Genomic DNA, 20,283 nt, shown 5'->3' on the forward strand with positions numbered 1-20,283 from the left:
CCGATATCGATTGGTAGACCTTGGGCAATTTCTTTCTCTGCTTGTGGTTTGTATATACAACAAGAAAGAGATATTATACATATATATGTACAGCTCATAAATATTTAACGATTTTTTTCGCATAAATTTAAAATTAATTTTTGGATGTTTCGGATACGCTTTTGCGCTTCTCGTTCATATATTGATAAACCTGAAACTAAGAGAAAAATACTCTCTCGACGCAAAAAATGTTCCAAGAGACAAACATAATATGCAACCATACTCTTCATAATATTTTTATTTTTGACACACGAGTGCACACACACACTCAAATGCATAATTACATACACATACATGTGTGTATAGACATACACATACACTGTATGTGTCCTTTTATAATATATTTACATACGATATTAATTAATAATACAACAAATGAGATATTTTAACAGTTCTGACGTAAAATATATATAGTAGAAACCAGCTATGCAGTAACTTATATGTATCATATAACGCATTGTGTCAGCTGAATTGTCTAATATATCGCATTATTTGCGAGAAATGCATTGTTTTGTCGAACGTCCAGATCGCCTTCCTGTCCCTTTCATTTTTATATAAGCGCGTCTATTATATGTACAAAATACCACATATATTTATTACATGATCACATATATGTATTTTTTTTTATATCTTGATATCCATATTATTTATTATCTGTGGTAAGAACCTGTTTTTCTCAGAGATAACATATTACTATTGTCCAAAGTTAATTATTCATATTTGTGATCTTTAATAATCTAAACTTCGCTTATTAATGCATTAATAGAAGTGATTATTGTGAATGTAATTAACACGTTTTGATGTATGTAAATTTATTTCATTGCGGATTTTGAACTTCCAGAAGTATTCTCTATAAGACTCTCATAATCACATGGCACATATTGATTTATAGATTCTTAATGTCAATCAAACGTTAACTGTACAGGTCACATATTGATTAATAACAAACGTGTTAAATACATAATAACAATAGCATTTTGTCAATTTCATGATAAAATGCTTAATTGATGAGAGAGATATTCTTTTTTGCATAATAATTATTTACTTACTATCATATTATACTCGTGTTTCTCTAAATTAATGTACATGTAATATACATGCGATCAAATCACCAAAATAAACATGTGAAAGCACCCATAAATTAATATAACAAGAATATATTATTTATACAATCTAATACTTGATCGTTCATTAAGATTCGTTTCTCGATAAAAATAGTAGAGCTGAGCCTTGCACAATAGTTTAATACGGACACACATATAGATATACACGCACACTGTGTGTTTCAAGGTATATTAATTTAAGTATAATTTAGTTACGTGCTACGTAATCTACTGTTGAAAACTCAAAATAATCAGCATACTGCTATCGCCATTTTATAAGGATAACGTTTTTATAACTTGATTGTAGCATGTTTTGCGGCAGTATAATAAATCTGAGGTGCGATATATAAATATATATATGTAAATTTCTGGAATGTTCTTATATAAGAACTCATAATGAGTATTTGTAAATTATTAAACTTGTTTGAGAGAATCACATAATTATTACGCGTCATCATAGATTATTTTATAAAATTAATCACGTAAAAATTATTAAGTGACTATGTAAAATAAGTGTACCATCAGGAAATTAATATTATATATATATATATATATATATATATAAAATGATACGAATCGCGCACATTGATTTTTCTTATTCTGTTGAAAAATAACATCTATAAGTAAAATATAAATATATATTAATCACAATATGCTTGACTTGACAAGAGATATACATTCTGTCCCTCTATATTATGTGTGTTTTTATATCTACCAACGCACAAAAATAAAATAAAACGTAAACTTAACAAAATGCAAATGTATATCTATATATAAATTGCCAATTTTATTACCTCCCATACGTAGAAATCTAGAAAAAGTTTATTTTGTAGCTCAACGAAATAATTAAGCGAAAATCGGTTAAAAAGTTTAGAAGATTCTATGTTGTTGCATCGCCTTCCTCCTGCTCGAGTCTGGAAGAACCGCAAACGCGACATTTACAGCATACAATGCAAGGTGCCGCTAATAAAAGCAAGGGCGATGCGACAAGTAGAAGTAGGCCAAAACCAGCAAATATCCCGATAACTTGCGTTCGATGCCATATCACGGATGCACGTGAGTGTCCCAATTTATTCTTACATGGTCCTTTGTCGTAATGTCGCAACAAAAAATCGTCCTACAACAAGAATATATTAGTTACAATCACTGAGTTATATTTTTGAGTATTTTTGTCTATCATCTTTTATATACAGTATAATATAAAGCATCTAATAAGGAAATAATGTTTTAAAAGTATCTGTATATGCATCGATAATATTAAGCGCACAAAATATTTTTCTTCCTTTTAATACTCACATCCAAGGACGTTAAGCAGTACCAGCAAAACACGTGTTTACATCTTTTGCACATCATTTGAGCACAACCTTCGTCTTTTTCTATCGGTACAGAACACATGGGACAGCATTTAATGTGATCACTACCAAATGGTATTCCTAATGGAAGTTCCGAACAGGGCCCATTGTGCCAAGGCTCACGACATATTGAACAAAAATCTGTGGAACAGTTAGGACAGTGAACAGGACCCAAAGGAGTGCTGCTTCCACCATTGCCATTTATCGAACATATTGTCTCACAACCAGCTCGTGGACACCAAGCACGTCCTTTGTCCATTGATACATCTGCGCACACATAATATTGATCATTGTAAATTACATTTTATATATTTCAAGCAATGTAATAAATTACTTAAAATTACATATATCTTGAGCAGATTACATTTGTATCCACTGAAAAGAAAAGTATAGGGAAAATTGCTTACCTCTATTCAAACGAAACTTGCAATGTTTCTCCATGAGTTCTACACTGACAAGACTCGATATTTCTTTCAGGGATAGTATCGCGCCATGATCACATTGAGCATCGGGACAACTAATTTCATACGCACCTTCCTCAATTTCAAATTCTACATAGGCACGCATGCACTAAAAAAGACAAAGAAATATATCGATATCTTTTAAAGTAGTGCATTCTTCAACAACAACAACATTCCTCAAACTTACATCTTTACAATAGGAACAACCGCATCCCTCAATCTTAAACGTTTTGGAGAGGGAGGTATCGACAAGACATAATTTACAAAATATCCGTCCAATGATCTGCTGGGAGCCTGCAGGAACGAAATTACCAGCGGCCAGGCTATAACGCGAGCTGGACGCCAGGGACAGCAGACTGGAGCAGCGCGAACAGACTCTGCTGCGATTGATGGGTCTGCCTTCCAGGGCGGAGGTGCTCAATCCCACGGCGGTCTCGCACTTCCTCAGAGCTCCGGGAGCCAGGTTAATCCAGCTGCCTCCTCGTGCCTCGAGACTCGCGCTGCTCTCGGGTCTTAGGAGGGGCGCGTCCGCCTCCTTCCCAAGCACCTGGCTCCTCTCCGCCAGGGAGAGGTTCACCACACTCGCCTCCTTCCGTATCAGAGGTAGCTTGATGCCGCTGAACCTCGCCTTATCGAGCTTCCTCGGGTTACTACTCGGCGGATTCACGGACGTCACCGAGCTCGTCGCGGTACCCATGCTGTTCTCGGTTAACGGGGCCCGTCTTACGACGAGCGAGTGTAGACTAGGCATCCCCTGGACGTCGCCGCCGGTTACGAGCGACGTGGACGAGGACTGGGTTTGCCGAGGGAGCTCCCTGCGCGGCGGAGAACGGCTCCCATCCGCGCTCGACGACGTCGTTTGCTCACCGCTGTCAATAACAGAACGCATGAACCCGGATAATCATGTGTGCATGGTGATGACGAATCGGGACGGTGCAGCCCGTGGTAGAAATAGTTGTGATTGTTGCACAAGATCTTTACGCCGTTCGTCATAATCCTCGTCGTTCAGCTCGTTATCTCGTGCACATATTCTAGCCTGTTTTTTTAAAAAGAGAGGGAAAAAAAGACGAACCTCCGGCGACACATTTTTATACGTGCATATTAACTCGCTATCTATAGTAATCACGCGGTGGAGTTATAACATGTCGCGATAACCAATTTTAGATGTACTTTTGGTAATACGTTACGAGCGAGGCCAGTCTATTCGCGCAACAGCTGATCGCGTCTCGGCGAAACGTCAAAATCTGACGTCCCAAACGTCAAAAGTGACTCTCGACGCACCACCTGATCACGGAATGCGGCGATTCCTCAACGACGACGAGCACATCGCGGATATCGTCGCAGTAATACGATGTATATGTATGTACACAGCTCCTCTCTCTCCCTCCCTCACTCTCTCTCTCTCTCTCTTCTGCTACACTAATGATGGCCACACGCGATCGTCCCCGAGTCACCGCTTTCACTGTATGTATTTCACGGTATATGAAATGCGTGTCCCACTACTTCGTTGTGTCGCCTATATCGGCGCGCCAACATTTTTGCCATCTCGTTGCATATATATTATATATATATATATATATATAAAATTTAAATATACGCATACATATGCGGCGCGTTCATAAATTATCCGATTCTGCTTTGCGCCCCCGCTTCCTCATTCGTTTTTCTTGTTCTCCAGAGACGGACAGAGGGAAAGAGAAAGAGAATGTGACTTTTTATCGTCCTCTCGCAATTAGCAGCGGCGAGATTGTTTTTGTTTTGACGTAACATTACCACCCTGCGGGTGAGTCACTTGGCGCATACCGGAGGCACAAAGGAATTCTAAGAGGATGATGATGATGATGATGATGTACCCTGCGGAAGATGAGCCTGCGAAAGTAATTTCGAAACTTTACTGCCGTTCCGTCAAATTCCCATCGATGTCCCTGTCTGTCTAGGTGTACTCTCCACTTTCTGCACTTTGCCTCTCCCGACCCCTTCCTTCCGCCTCTTGTCTGTTTTTCCTTCCTCTTTTCTCTCCCTCTCTCTCACTCTCTCTCTCTCTCTCTTTCTAAAAGAATCGAATTTATTTGAACACACTTTTGCCTTTTTATTCAAATTCTTATTTTTAATTTCTGCTCTTGAAAGAAATATTTATTTTATATTAAGAATATAAAATAAATATTTCTCATATATATTATATATATTATCTTCATATAATTATTTATTTTATAATTAGTAATTAATAATTGAGAACAAATAAATCTTTGAAGTTTGTACAATTATATATAATACAAATACATATATTACATTTTCTCAAATTATTTATGCCCTCTATCACTATAAATTAGTTATCTGTATGATATATTATTAAATAATAAATACTATAACAAACTCTGGAAATATTGTTAATGTTTCAAATTTTATATCCATATATATACGATTGAAAAATGTACAAGATTTTAATATAAAAATAAAACTATAAAATAAAAAAAAATTTTAAGTTATGAAAATGTTGAAAAATTTATTCATATAAATACAAAAAAATTAATTTCACTATTTATTTTTTATCATAGGACAGAGAGATGAATATAAAGTTCATTAATTTAAATTTAATCTATACCATGTATAAATACACTTACATATAATTAATAATAGTACATACACTTTGACATATTTACATGTGAGCGATTAACATATCTCGCTCATTACTTTTTTCTATTTTGCATAATGGCATATTATATTACATATTCGAATTTAACTGTAAAAATTGAGCAAATTATATCATTCTCTTTTGCTCAGAATATCAGTTAATTATTCTGAGTGTATTGCTAGAAAACATCAGTTTGAAAAATATCATAAACACAAGTTAAATAACAATTAAATTTAGTTAGTGCCTCTCATTTGTGTTTTAAGAAAGTACAATGTGAAAAAGTTTTCAATCTTATATTGTTAATAGTAGTTAAAACCTGACTGAATGCTAAATACCACTTGATAGTTGGCACTGAATGGTATTGAATGCTGAGCGGAAGACAATGTCAGAGAATAAGACAATTTAATATAAAGTTAGAAAAATAATTTATCACATTACATAGCTATTATTATTATTATAAAAACTAAATAATATGATAGTTTGTAGACTATCTTATCAAACAATCATTTTTAATGTAACATTCTTAATTATAAATAGTTATAATATCCAAAATATTCCTCTATTTTATATTACAATTGTCTTTATCTTGTCACTATCTTTCGCTTAGTGTTTATCGACGCTTATCATGTTCCAACTCTCAACCAGCCTGTAATAATAGCGTACTCCTTTGCAGTCTTCAAATAATAATTATGTATATTTATGAAGTTGTGTGAAATTTTTTGACTAGAATTTCTTGTCCTATGCACCGTGAGAGCTTAAATGTTTATGAATAATGGAAATATTAAATAGTATAGGCATTCAGATATAATTTCGTGAATTAGTATTATAAATATATCATTAAAAAATATTATACATAAATGTAATATCAATATTTTCCTTTAAAGGAATATATGAACGTAACCAAATATAAGCCTATTATAAAATTAGGAATTATGTACACATTACATGTATGGTTGGAAGCATTTACAATAATAATATTAATGAGAGCAGTTATTTAATTCGAGTTCCAAATTCAAAATGGATGATAAAATAATCGCCGAATTAAATCTAATATATGTGTTATTGATACTGTCTACAGACTATTCGTATCACAATTAAACAATTTCTGCGTTAAACGTAGAAATAAAAAATAATTAGATATGAAGATCGTGAGATCATGAGACTCAACACATTTTTTTCTTTACAAAGAAATATTACCAGGTATACTATACTGTCCTTTTCTAGAATGTGTATCGACAGCTCTGACCGCAAAGTAATAATTATTACCCTCAGAAAACTGTAACAAAAATAATTATCTGCATAATATCTCGCGGATTACAAGTTCCAGAATATTCATTTATTTTCTGTAACGTTACTAATTACAATTTACCTGAGTCAAAGTACACGCCATAGGTAACGGCAGTGCCCGCACATCTCCTACTTTTTTCCACAATGACGTACTAGGATTTACACCAGCAACTTCTTGGTACGCGTATAATTGATAACTGGCAATATCTGCATATTTATCTGACAGATTCATATTCCAGGATAGCACAATACCTATACATTAACATAAATATTGATGTTACAATAAGAATTTTTTAACTTAAAACTTAAATCTAATCGCATTTATATAAAATAGAGATATTTATACCATTTGAGACTTTCGAAATCTTTAACGATGGAGGTGGTGGTGGAAGTTTCCAGTTGTTTCCAGCTGTCGTTGTGTAACTTGGAGTATCTGGCAATGGTGCAGGATGCTGAAGTAAAATAACAATAAAATTATCATATTTTAATGACTGTTATAAAGAACAAATAGAATAAGTTTTAAAATACAATATATATATATATATATATACACATATTTCTCTTACCTTACTTATCTGTAGAACCGGCGTGGTTAGTACACGAACATTTGTACCATTTGCAATTGCTGGTAAAAATAGTATAATGTAATAACATAAAATATTGCAGCAAAACATTATATATTTCATGTAAGCACTTTCTGTTGTATTTTTTATAACATTTACTATTAACGTTTAAAAAACTGTTAGCATATTTTGTACATGCACACATATACATAATATGCTTTTTAAAATGTATTTTGATTTTACCTGTTTTATATGTAAAAGGTGGTCTACATGTAGTTACTGGACGTATCTAAAAGATATTTGAATTTCTTGTATATTTAAAGTAATAATTCAAATAAAATTCAATCATTTTGTCATCAGTACAAACTGACAAAAAAAAATAAAAGTGCAAAATACTGACCTGTACTTGCTGATTAGCAGTTGATGTTATTAGTACTTGTCTTGGTGGATTACTTTGCATCACATATGCTAACCTGGGCGAATTCTTAAAAAAAAATTCATAAATTTGTATTCTTCTCTCGAGATTATAGCATTAATGTATGTACATATGAAAGTAGAAGAAAATACTTACTACAATGGCAGTTGCTGGTGGCTGGTTTGGTGTTATCACTTTTATACTAGTCGGTTGCGTCGTAATTGCTACGTTTGTTGGTAATGTTTGTATTACTCTTTGGAAGGATTGTGTATATTTCGGCGTATTTATTTGTTGCTCGAATACAGGGGCCGTAGTTATAGCCGTAATTTTTACATTTGCTGCTGTAATATAATATTTGTCATATTAGAAAGAAATTATAAAAATTACAAATTTTATGTTTATTATCAACAACTCTAATGAGGACATTTGACTTAAGATATGACTTATATGTAAATATTACATATATATGTATAGAGACATATACATATATGTACAGAGAATGTAAACTTACATTTATTCTTTTCTTCTTCGTCTGTAAGATCGATAAGATCACTATTTTTTATCTTTGAAGTTATTACTGTTGGACGATTTACTTGATTTTGTATTTTACCATTTAAAACAATAGCTTGTTGCGGCTGCGGCTGAATCTGTTGTTGTGGCTGTAAAATTTGTAATTAAATTAATGCAAGAAAACAGTATAAATATAATATTATTACTGTTATGTATATATTTATATTACGTTTATTAATAATAATTATTGGAATAAATCTTACAGCAGGTAAAATTGGCTGAAGATTGGTAGACTGGCTAGACAATGTTAACGTGTGTGAGGGTTCTATAGTCTTAGCAACAACTAGAGCGGCCGGTGTCACGCTAGAAATAAGAGGCGTTTTTGTTTGTATCGTTCCCTGTGCAATTGTAGGAGTCGATGTAGTCGTCGCAGGCCTGGGTGATCTTGTTTTGATTCCAGTGCGTCTTGTAATATTATTTGACTCAGCAGCTGAAGAACTAACATTGCTGGGAGTATTTGGAGCACTCGCAGCACTCGCAGCACTCGCAGCACTTGGAGCATTCGAAACATTCGGGGCAGGCTTAACATACGAGGTTTGTTGTACCTGACGTAAGCTCTGTATTCCATGTTCCTATTGGGTAACAGTTAATCATTGCGTTAACATAATTTTCATTGATCATATATATATATATATATATACGTGTTAGAAAATTTTCTGATAAATACCGTGATAAAGTTGACTTGTAAGCCTACGGATCTATTTATTTTTATCGGTGCAACAGGCTTGTCAGGATTAGCACGACGATCTGAGGTGTAACGATTCACAACCATTTCAAAATCTTTCACTTGCTTCGTCAACTGCTGCAACTTTGTACGCATTACTTCTTGATATTTTTCCGCTATGCGAGCTTGTTCTCTGAGTTGCCCGATTTCACTACGCATCGTGACTGTCTCGGCAATCTTCTGAATCAGGAATTCTTCCAGTTCCTTAAATAAATCATTGATTATAACAATATGTTAAGTGACCATTATTTGTCAAAAATTTCTTGAAATTTGTTTTGTATTTATATATACATGTAGCAAATTGTTAAAAGATATTTTATTGGAATACACTTTTACCTCCTGCGTAAGTTTCGGTAATTTTTCTTTAATATCCCTTTGGAAAAATGTTTCAACAAAGCTCAATTTTGCAATATTATTCTTTTTCTCAAATTTAGTACTCATTTTCGCTTTCTTAATACCATTAAAAATCTCATGATCCGAACAAGTACGCTTTAACGAAGGGGGTGACGCAGGACGTACATCCTGATTTAATTTGTGATTCACTATTACAAATTGTTCTGTACTATCACTAGAATCACTATCACTATTAAGATATTTTCTTCTAATTATCTCTTCCGCATTTTTAGCCGTTTTCCTCTTTTGTCGTCCACTGTAATTTTCTTCTGTAATGCAGAAATAATTTAATGTGTATATATTACGGTACATAAAACAAATATTATAAATAAAACTATAATTAAAATATTTTATATAATAACAGCACATATAGATTTAGAAACAATTTATTTTGCAAATATATTTTTTATAATTAACATTAATAAAGAATAAACCTAAAAAATATATTGTTCACAAAGCTATTTTTTATATAAATCTAAAATTTTTTATAAAGCTTTATTTGTACATTTGTGCCTAGAAAGTTATAAAGTAATTATTAAAATTAATTCTTCATCAAATTATTATACGAGAGATTTTTATCATGTTTTCTTTTTTCCTTCTTTTTTTCTATAAAAAGTCTAAGAATCACATTTTACTTCCAATGTAAAATATTTCCTACCTTGCTTATCTTTTGCAATATTATCTTCTACTATGTCGATTGCTTTTTTTGAGCGTCTCTTTCGTGGAGCAGTTACATCTGCATTCATACTTTTATCAGAATTTTCTACATTATCAGTTTCTAATATCCTTTGTAATGTAGATGTAGAATTATTATTTACAATTTGCGTTTCTGATTTATTAATACCATAGTCTTCGTTCGTTGCTTCTTTACTGTCTTTTACATTGGGTGAACTATTTGGATTTTGTACCAATAAAATAGTGTCTTTTTTCACTTGTATCTTGGATGTATTTTTGTTTTGCGTGACTTCCTTGTGTTCTGTATTTTCGTATTTATTTTTATGTTCAACATCTTTATCAGATAATAAATCATCTAAATTGCATTTAATTGAACTCGTAGAGTTTTGACTATTATTAATTTCGACAATTGAACATTTTACAGAATGATGCTCATCATCAAGAGCCTCATCTATTACTTTGTCATTTGAATTGTCATCATTACTGTTAGAAACAACTGTAAGTGTATATGATCTTTCACTATTATTAATCTGAACTTTAGCAGAATCTATAATATTACTGTCTACTTTATCCAATTTATTTAGCTCACAAGTATTTGTTGCATTCATGTCTTTATCGCTGACTGTTTCTGTTAAATTATCACGACTGTGAATTATTAATTCTGCATCTTGAAGATCATTAATCTGTACATAATTATTTGTAGATAAATTATCGTTTTCTAATGCTACATGTTGTTCAGATGTTGCATTTGAACACTCAGTGTTTGCGACAGTAATTTTTAAATCTTTATTAGACTTGGAAATACACTTTTCATTAGATTCACTAACAGTCTTACTGCTATTTTCCAAATTACATATATTATCTTGTATTTTTTTATTTTTTAATGTATTTTCATCTGAGGATAATGGTGAATTTTTCGAAGTTTTAATTGCTGCAACAAATTTTTATGAAATTATCAACTTCTTGAAAATATTTTAATATTTTTTTATTAAATCTTGGAAATAATATAAAAAGCAATTATATTAATCCAGTTTAGAAATGTTTTATATTGGAAAAATAATTTGATAATTATTCATTTTTTATTCATAAAAATATTACCTGAGTTTTGCTTCTGATCCAATTTTCCATTATCAGGCTTGTCAGCTTCTTTGACAATCTGTTTTACATCAAAACGTAATTTTTTTTCTGTAATTACATCTAAATATTCTGCAAAAAAAATATCTATATAAAGATTCAAAGAAATAAATATTTAAAATTGTATTATACTGTGTTAAATATAAAATAAGAAAAAAACTATATATATACATATATTAAGAAGAGATTCATCTAGAATTTAGTTGGTAACCTATTAGATAGAACTTTAAGTCTCAAATAAAAAATAATTATATATACCAGTTTTTCTACTTGGCAATTTAAAATCCGAAATATTCGTGGAGTTTGTTATATTAGCTTCTTGCTCCAGATCATCATCATCAGATAATCTTAAACGCAAACTATCATCGGACAGTGCATCTTCATCATCTCCTTCGTCGTCTTCTGTACCAAATAATAGTTCTTCTTCTTTCTCTTTTGATAACTCATAATCAGTATCAAGAGTCTCTTTTGACAGATCAATTTCAATTGCAATACAAGAAGTGCTGGAACTGGCTTCTGAATTATGCACTGTTCCAGCTTGTGCTTTCTCCATTACAAGTACAATTAAAATCACTGCAATTACATTTATCTTGCCAATTAAATGTATTTCCATCAATGATAAAATAATAATGAGAAACTGCACAATGTATGTATCATAAAATAATTTTATTCAAAATATAAAAATATAAAAGCGTATTTGTTTTGTTATATGTATATATATTATACATTAGAATAAAAAAAGATTTAATGAATTCAATTTTTCCTTATCATTTAAATTCACAAAGCAACATTAATACAATCAACATATTTAATTATCACAATTTTAATAATTTATATAAGCCAAAAATGCAATTTTTAGAACAAATTGAATTTATATATATATATATATATAATTATAAAGTCGATATAATTGAAAAACTTTGTTTCAAAAAATAATTTTTACTTGGAAAATGTATTTTTATAAATGCCAAAATATTAAAATATTTTTAAATATAATAGAGGAAAGGGAGAAGAGCAAATAATTTTTATGTAAATATTTTTAATAATAACTCAGCAATTAATTTTATTAGAGAAATAAAGAATAAATTTTGCAAAATGCCTCTTTATACATAAGTGTTATTGAAAGGTTATAGATTGAGCGATTTTATAGAAACCTGGAGCATGCAATGCTGTCAGCAATAATAAATTAATCAACAAAACATGATTGAAAAAAAATCCAAGCAGACCTATTTTCAATATTTGACAGCAGAAATCGAGCACATTTTGTGCATATTTCACAAATTCTACTTGATTTCTACTGTCAATTTGCTGTTAGGTTATGTCAACAGGCTTTATTCATACGAGCACAGTGAAATGTCACAATCTGCTAGAATCTAGAACAGTCTAAAATCTGACAAACAGCTGATCACTGACATGTATATATTATTATCTCTCTCATCATTAAGAATATTTTTCGTATTAGTTTCAAGTAAAGTGTAATTTTTAAAACAAAGGACTATATTATAAATTATAATTGAAAAATGTATAGAAACACAAAGTATTTCGCTATTAAAAAGTATATTTTATATTCAACAAATCTTCATTTTTAAGATCGAAAAAAATTATTACTCAAAAATGTCATAAAAAATATTGCTTTTTTCAAAAACTTCTCTCGTCTTCTGTTTTATATATAATATATTTAATTTTTTCTTTTTGGAGTCTTGTTTTTAGAGGGCCAAATAGTATTTCTTATTTTACATCATTCAATAATCATTATTCTTCATCTTTCATTTCTGTAGTAATTATAGTATAAAAATTACCAAAAAGAAAAAAGTGCATTCTGACGTCTACTGTACTCGCGCGCGCGCGCGCACATATATTATTCTGGATCGATGCCTATCACGCGAGGTCACTATTTTATTGGACATGTGATTGGTGCATAAGTTTCATAGAATTCCGACAAAACAGATGTTTTCTATATTTATAAAACGAATGCGTGAATTATTAAGCATATCGTTCAGGGAGATCAAATAACGCGATCGGGCCCTGATTGGGGGCCCTGAGACCTGACCCATCAGCCAACAGAGGCAAAAGATGGCGGTCAGAGAATGCATTTCTCATGGTTGTCAAGCGTGCAACTATGTGTACTTTGTATTTGAAACTGTTTCGTCTTTCGACAGAATCTCGTCGATTTTAGCACGATTTGCTGATATTGATAAATTCTTTTATAAATATGTATATATATATATACATATATATAAAATAAATTATTGTATATAATATATAAATATATATATATATACATATATAATTTTATAAAAACCGACGAAACGCATTTATATGTGTAAAATCACTTAAGGTTGTCACCTTAAAAATCATGCCGCTCAAAAGAAGCAGATCGTGTTTCGAGTTACATCAAAGGTTAGGTTATGAGAACCGAGTATACAGATATACACAGGTTGGTCTACGCTTCATAGAAACATGCAATTCGACACAGAAGAGACGTTAGGAAGCGAACGTGGGCACTTGGATCGAAAATAAAGTGGTGGTACGATTCGCGAACATCGTTACCGTTTGCTTTACGTATCACCAGGATCTTCCAACACACAAACGCGAATTAAAGAAACCGCGCGAACTCGCCTCGATGCCATCAGACAGGTTTGCGCATCGAGCGTAGAATACATTACACTTAGGCCCCGAGATTCGTTCCGAAGATGGCCGAACATACGCGAAGCGTCAGAAAATATCAACACAAAATGACGTCGATTTGCTGCGCAATAAGGAAGACCTTATTTTTAACAAGCGCAAAATTAACCGAATTTTAATCATTATTTCACAAAAAATGTACGCTATTTCTATTCATATAAAAGAATACAAAAATGCACTAATAATTAAAAATAATAAATTTTTTCCCATCAACATATATGACGTATCTATTTACTTTTAGTCACACTATTTGCATTTACACATTCTATTTCATTCAAATTATATTTTCAATCATTATTATTCTGTCATATTGTTTAGCAGAGCATCATTTAGCATATTTTGCATAATTATTACATATAGTTGTTATACTATATGTATGGTTCCCATTTATGTTGGACCCAACTATAGTGGAGCAATTAATTTTTTCGGCAAAATTTAACAATTTATTATTCATATTAGATTTTTCATATATATATATATATATATATAGTCTCTTTGTCACAGATTCGTTTTATTGAGCAATCGAACAGCCCCCTCTCTAGTCCTTACTTAACGCACCAATAGGAAAATCAATGGTGGGAGAAAAGACGCAGTTCTTCGTCGTATTGCAGAACAATCGATTTTTGTTGGCTTATTTCGATCTTAAGTCTACGATATTTGGATCGTAATATAGATTCTTGACTTTTAATCCGAGAAATGTGCAAATATTTTTTATTATTTTGTTTATAGAAAAGCATAATCTATTTAACCATATTCACACCTGTATATGTGTCTGATTAATACGTCGATATTTTGGGAATGTCACATTTTTAATTAATAAAAATAACACAAATTTAACATAACATAAATCAATAAATATTCGCATCTTTCCTTCAATTAGAAAAGTTCTTATTAACACACTTCTCAAACTCAATCAGGGCTGGTCTTGGCATCGTCAGCACCCAGTGCAAATGAGACACAAATTAATATTTTTTTCTTTCTTTTTTTATGTCAAATATTATTGAATTTTTGACCCTTAGAAAAAGAAAGAAATATCTAGCATGATTAACTAGTTCTGATTCAATAAAATAAAAAATATCTTCATATTATAGATCGATAAAAGAATAATGCTTTCTACTTTGATATCTGCTTTATATTTTGAAAAATTTTATTCTAAAAAAGTCTTGACGTCTCAAATAAGGTAATTCGACGCCAGTTCTCCCTTCCGGAATTTCGACATTCCAGTCATTCCAGAGGGAGCGCCACTTGCAAGGAATTAGTATATTATATGTATATGAAAAAATAGGATATTTTTTGAAAGCCTCGAAACTTTTGTACTAGATTGCTATTATTCATCTATAATATTAAATATAAGCTAATATCATATATTAAAATAATATTAGAACTCCCCCCCCCCCCCCCAATATAGAGAGAACTTATTTTTTTTAAATAATATTATTAAGAAATAAAAATATAACTGGTATTATCTCAAACAACTTTGTAATTCCTAATAAGATAATATGTTTGCAACTATATTTTGCAAAAATAAAGATATTTTAATATCTTGTAGAAATGAAAATATTTGCAAAAAAAAAATATGATAAAAATGCTCACCATTTTCCATTTTAAATTAGTTTTCAAATTTTAAATAATGATGAGCGATGATTATGTAACCATATGTCCATGAAATATATCTATAGTGTTTTTGTCAACCACAAGCTCAAAGAATGAGCGTTTACTCTACACACAACAATAAATCCAATGACTTGATTTAATCCTCGACTCATAATTGAATACTAAATGTCTTACAGTTTCGAAACTAGTTTTTGAAATTTATAATAAATACTATTTAGTTTTAGATTAATTATTACACTACAAAATTAATGAATTAAAAAAAACAATACAACAAATTACAGAAATTATGCATATTGGATTTTGAAGTATCATAAATATTGTATAAATGTTAGCTCTTTCATTATATATAAAATATTGAAAAATTTTAAACAAAAAAAACAAAAAGCTACATTTTCTGACCACATCGGAATTAATACCATTTTTTATACACATAACTTTTTGTAAAATTAAAATATATTAACACATGTTAAAATTATGAATATTTATAAAAAATATAATCAACTACGTATCTTTAAATAAAGGCTCAACCGCGCTCAACTAAACAAGTAGCGCCATCTGTTGCTACTTTTATCTCGACAACAAAATAATACCGTATTATACTGTCCTCATGCAACAACGTTTTTATGTAGTTTTCCAATTTGTTGTATTTTATAATTATAATCTATTTTGAAAGATTATAATTTTGCAACATAATTGATTACTAATTAATACTGTCTAGTGCAATACAGAAATATCAAATCGATATTTCCAGAATGCTTATATTATTGATTGATATTTTTTCTATATAAAATTTATAAGATAGAATAAATTTATTGCAAGAAATACATTTTCTACTCTACTTGATCAATCTTTTCAGATTAGAATGTATATAAAATGTATCGAGTGTAAAAATATAAAATTGCGATAACGTGAAAGGTTATGAATTACGTTCATAACCTTCATACAAAACATTGCTCGTAATAATAAATAAAAATCTTTCTATGAGCTCTCTTTATAAATAAAACTACTTGAATGAAAAAGATGTAATCATTTAATAAACACAGTTTGAATCAATCAATGGCATTTCGGCCACGGTATATTATATCATCGAAGCAATATATAATTCGTAAACAAAATAAATTGTATAAAATAAGATTAAACAAATACAACTATATAACGTTATTTCATTAGACTATATAGATCTAAAAAAATCTCATCAAATTGTACTGATGTATTTGTAAAATTTCGTTAAATTGTTGTGCTCATATGTATATTATTGATTTATGATACTAGGACGACGACGTATGATGTAAAATGAATTATCGCAGAAAAAACTTCATTATCACCTTTAAATCATTGAAGCCATTTCTAGGAGAAACACTAACAAAATGGCGTATAATATGCCATCTAAAATGGTGTCTTTGCTATGTTAAAATCTATATAACATTTTCGTGTAAATTTGAGCCTTAAGGCCCAAAACTTCATTTGATATGATAAATTATCATGAATTCTTTTGAGCTAAATAAAAAATAATTCAATTGGCAAACGGAAACAACTTAATCTCGAACATCAAACTCTGTACCTAACCTAACCTCTTTTCCCTAAATAATCTCCCAAGCGTCTTAAAAATTGACAGGATTAATACTTTTAAACTTGTACAGAATAAAATTGATAATACGAGTATCGATTTAACTATTTAAATACCTTATTAACAATTTTTTGAAAAAAAAAAAAACCCAATAGAAGACTCAAACCACATTAAGTTATTAGAATGATGATAATGAATGATGAACTTACATTATGTTATTGCGTGGAAAGACTTCGGGCAATGGTGCATATACTTTTCGCCACGTGGAAACAAGTTATATTTATCATAATATGTTAGAATGGTACTACACTTTTGAGACTTGATCATCGAGTAACGTTGTAACGTTGCAACGTCGCAGTCTAAACAAGCGACTTCGGCAACGTTGCCAACATTTCTCCTCCAACCACTCCAACCGTTACTCCTCACCTAACGTTACGTTACATTAACGTGGGGGAAGTGCGATAGAATTACAAGAAATTTTTACATATATACATATACTTATATCGCGAATCTGAAACATAAGATCGAATACCAAAACATAAAGACACTAATAAATCATAAACTTTGAATAAACACGTATCTAAAAGTTATCGACGTATATCGTACACATCATTATATATATATGTATTTCACATGAAATCTATCATTTGCGCATGCGCGATGTCACCTGAATATGCTCCATCAATTTCAGCAGTAGATTTTTTTTCTTGGTCGAAGAATTTACACTTATCCGAAAACATTTCTTTTGTTTTTACAATTAAAATATGATATTCTGATACAAACAAGCAATTGTTCCGAAAAATATAATAACATAAATAAATATATCAAAATGCATTGTTAAGAATAACTTATTTATTATGATGAATTATTATATATGTTATTAAAAGTATATATCAATTGTATACTACTATATACTAGATAAAGATATGATACTTAATTAGTAATTAGAATATTAGTATAAGGTTGTTTAAATTATATTAATATAATGTTTTTTTAAAACAATATATATAGTATTAATTAAAGTACTTCAATCTTTTAGTATAAATATTGGAAATTACCTTTAAGACTATACTGCTTATTCCACCTGATTTTTCTGTTTGTATTATATGATCGATATTTAATATCGTTTTATATATCATTCTATTTCTTGTATATATCATTTTGATTTGTCCTGTATATATTTACTCATCTGTTAGTACCTGCAAGATATATATATATATATATATATATATATATATATATATATATATGTGTGTGTGTGTGTGTTTTTTATTTCTTCATTTTTACACACAGACATTTTATTTCTTTATTTTTTATTATTTAATTTTGTGATTATAAATTATTATTTTTATGAAATTTACTAAAAACTTTACTACAAAAATAGCAACTAAATATAATTATTATTTGAATATATAATTATATAATAAAAAGAATCAAAATTAATAAGAGACATATATATGCACATTGAATAAAATGAATAAGATATATAAAAAATATATTGTGTAAAATATAAAAATTTAACTATGTGCTTTGTGGAATTATATATATTTCTGAATTTATATATATAAATAATAACAAATATCTAAATTTAATTTATTTGATATATAAAGAACCTTTGTAGAAATTTATCACTATAGTAACACCAATTAATCACTTATTTCGAGTACTTAAAAAATACTGATATACAGTAATTTAAGTACTCGAAATAAGTGATAAATTGGCGTTACTAGTGATAAATTTTTATAAGGAAAGAAAAAAGAAGAAAAAAGTTAAACAACATATATATTTATAAGTACAAAATATATTCTTATATTTTTTACATTATAAATATTTTTTGCTATAAATAGAATATATAAAAATTTAATAATAAAAATTTGTGTATACTTTATGAATACTCTTTGTGTATGCATGTGTTGTGTTCTGTATGCATATTGTATGTGTATATGGGTGTGTACGTGTGTACCCAGATAGCCACAGTAATTATTATGACATCATTTTGATGTCAAAATGCATCATTTTGATGGCAAATAATGCATTTTGACATCAAAATGATGTCATAATAATATTACTGTGGTTATCTGGGTATATATGTATAAATCTATATATATATATATATATATATATATATATATATATGTTTATATCTATTTATAAGTAAGTAAATTATTATCACTGTTTTATTGCTTCATAAAGAAAAAAAATAAATATAATAATAGAGAAAAATTGTATATATATGTATATATATTAGTTTCACTTTTTTCAAATAAAAATTAATACTAATAATGAATAATTTAGAAAATATATGATAAATTTTTTGCAATCGATTGCAATTAATATTTATAAATATATATATATATATATATATATATATATATATATATATAGATGCTCCTGTTTTACATAAAATTAGATTATAATATAATTGCTGTTGTTTTAATATTCTTTCTTATATTTTTCTTTTTAAGTTGATTATTATAGATTGTTCCTTATTGTGTACATAAAATACGTTATTTTATCTTCCTCGGGAAAATTAAAATAATATGCAAAAAATTGAAATAAAATTAAGAGAAAAATATTTTATAAAAACTTTGAATATATATCGCGTATCATATTATATATTAATCAGTGCTTTATATAAAAATCATGAATATATTTTTTTATTAAATGTTTTTTTTTTTAATATATGTATACTTTTTTATGTATATGTATATTTGTTTAGAGAATACGCATGCGTCTCATCATTGATAACATATTTAACCTGATAAGTTATATCGAGTAAATCCATCTTTATACGTGTGTGTGATAATATATATAGTAATCATACTTACTTAAATTTCAAAAAATAGCAAAATGCACTTTCATACTTCTAATTAATGTATACGTAGAATGTCATCATTATGTAAATTATATACATGCATAATGATCGAAATGACATTAATTATACTAACATGTATTCGAGTAAATGTGTCGTCTGAAAAGACGCAATACTAAGTATAAAGAGGTTATTTGCTTTCAATAACATGAAGTTATTTAAAATAGATCGTGTATCGACCGAGAGTAAAAATTACT

General features: G+C 29.4%; 2 protein-coding genes across 3 annotated transcripts; both read right to left on the reverse strand.

Annotated features, from left to right (window-relative positions):
- Positions 1–259: 259 nt before the first annotated feature.
- LOC114932016 (putative E3 ubiquitin-protein ligase RNF144A) lies at positions 260–4,918 on the reverse strand. Its single transcript, XM_029304191.2, has 4 exons — positions 3,143–4,918; positions 2,902–3,064; positions 2,439–2,761; positions 260–2,259 (listed from the first exon to the last, which is right to left on the reverse strand). The coding sequence occupies exons 1-4, from the start codon at positions 3,842–3,844 to the stop codon at positions 2,023–2,025; spliced, it is 1,425 nt and encodes a 474-aa protein (XP_029160024.1). The 5' UTR covers positions 3,845–4,918; the 3' UTR covers positions 260–2,022.
- Positions 4,919–5,531: 613 nt separating this feature from the next.
- wde (Fibronectin-III type domain-containing protein windei) lies at positions 5,532–20,263 on the reverse strand. Of its 2 annotated transcripts, XM_085482556.1 has the most exons (17): positions 20,043–20,263; positions 18,273–18,413; positions 17,424–17,725; positions 11,607–11,921; positions 11,313–11,420; positions 10,198–11,145; positions 9,483–9,808; positions 9,090–9,350; positions 8,626–8,994; positions 8,364–8,511; positions 8,009–8,193; positions 7,838–7,921; positions 7,681–7,726; positions 7,441–7,499; positions 7,221–7,326; positions 6,957–7,126; positions 5,532–6,863 (listed from the first exon to the last, which is right to left on the reverse strand). In XM_085482556.1, exons 4-17 carry the CDS (start codon positions 11,899–11,901, stop codon positions 6,768–6,770), a joined length of 3,201 nt encoding a protein of 1,066 aa, XP_085338682.1. In that variant the 5' UTR covers positions 11,902–11,921; positions 17,424–17,725; positions 18,273–18,413; positions 20,043–20,263; the 3' UTR covers positions 5,532–6,767. The 2 variants fall into 2 exon arrangements, with proteins under 2 accessions (XP_085338682.1, XP_029159827.2); XM_029303994.2 differs by lacking the exons at positions 17,424–17,725; positions 18,273–18,413; positions 20,043–20,263 and adding an exon at positions 12,503–12,645.
- Between the last annotated feature and the right edge of the window lie 20 nt (positions 20,264–20,283).

This window comes from Nylanderia fulva, unplaced genomic scaffold, assembly GCF_048542155.1.
Source record: "Nylanderia fulva isolate GAGA-0341 unplaced genomic scaffold, ASM4854215v1 Scaffold10, whole genome shotgun sequence".
NCBI lineage: Eukaryota > Metazoa > Arthropoda > Insecta > Hymenoptera > Formicidae > Nylanderia > Nylanderia fulva.

What these genes read in the sequence shown, in the direction of transcription:
- wde (XM_085482556.1), bottom strand. Translation starts at nt 11,901, where the DNA reads ATGGAGAAAGCACAAGCTGGAACAGTGCATAATTCAGAAGCCAGTTCC. An exon ending in ACCTTTTACATATAAAACAG is followed by an intron (nt 7,500 to 7,680) that starts GTAAAATCAAAA and finishes TATTTTTACCAG; the next exon opens with CAATTGCAAATGGTACAAAT. An exon ending in CGGTTCTACAGATAAGTAAG is followed by an intron (nt 7,327 to 7,440) that starts GTAAGAGAAATA and finishes ATTTTACTTCAG; the next exon opens with CATCCTGCACCATTGCCAGA.
- LOC114932016 (XM_029304191.2), bottom strand. Translation starts at nt 3,844, where the DNA reads ATGCGTTCTGTTATTGACAGCGGTGAGCAAACGACGTCGTCGAGCGCG. An exon ending in GTTGTTCCTATTGTAAAGAT is followed by an intron (nt 3,065 to 3,142) that starts GTAAGTTTGAGG and finishes TGTCTTTTTTAG; the next exon opens with TGCATGCGTGCCTATGTAGA. An exon ending in ACTGCTTAACGTCCTTGGAT is followed by an intron (nt 2,260 to 2,438) that starts GTGAGTATTAAA and finishes TTCTTGTTGTAG; the next exon opens with GACGATTTTTTGTTGCGACA.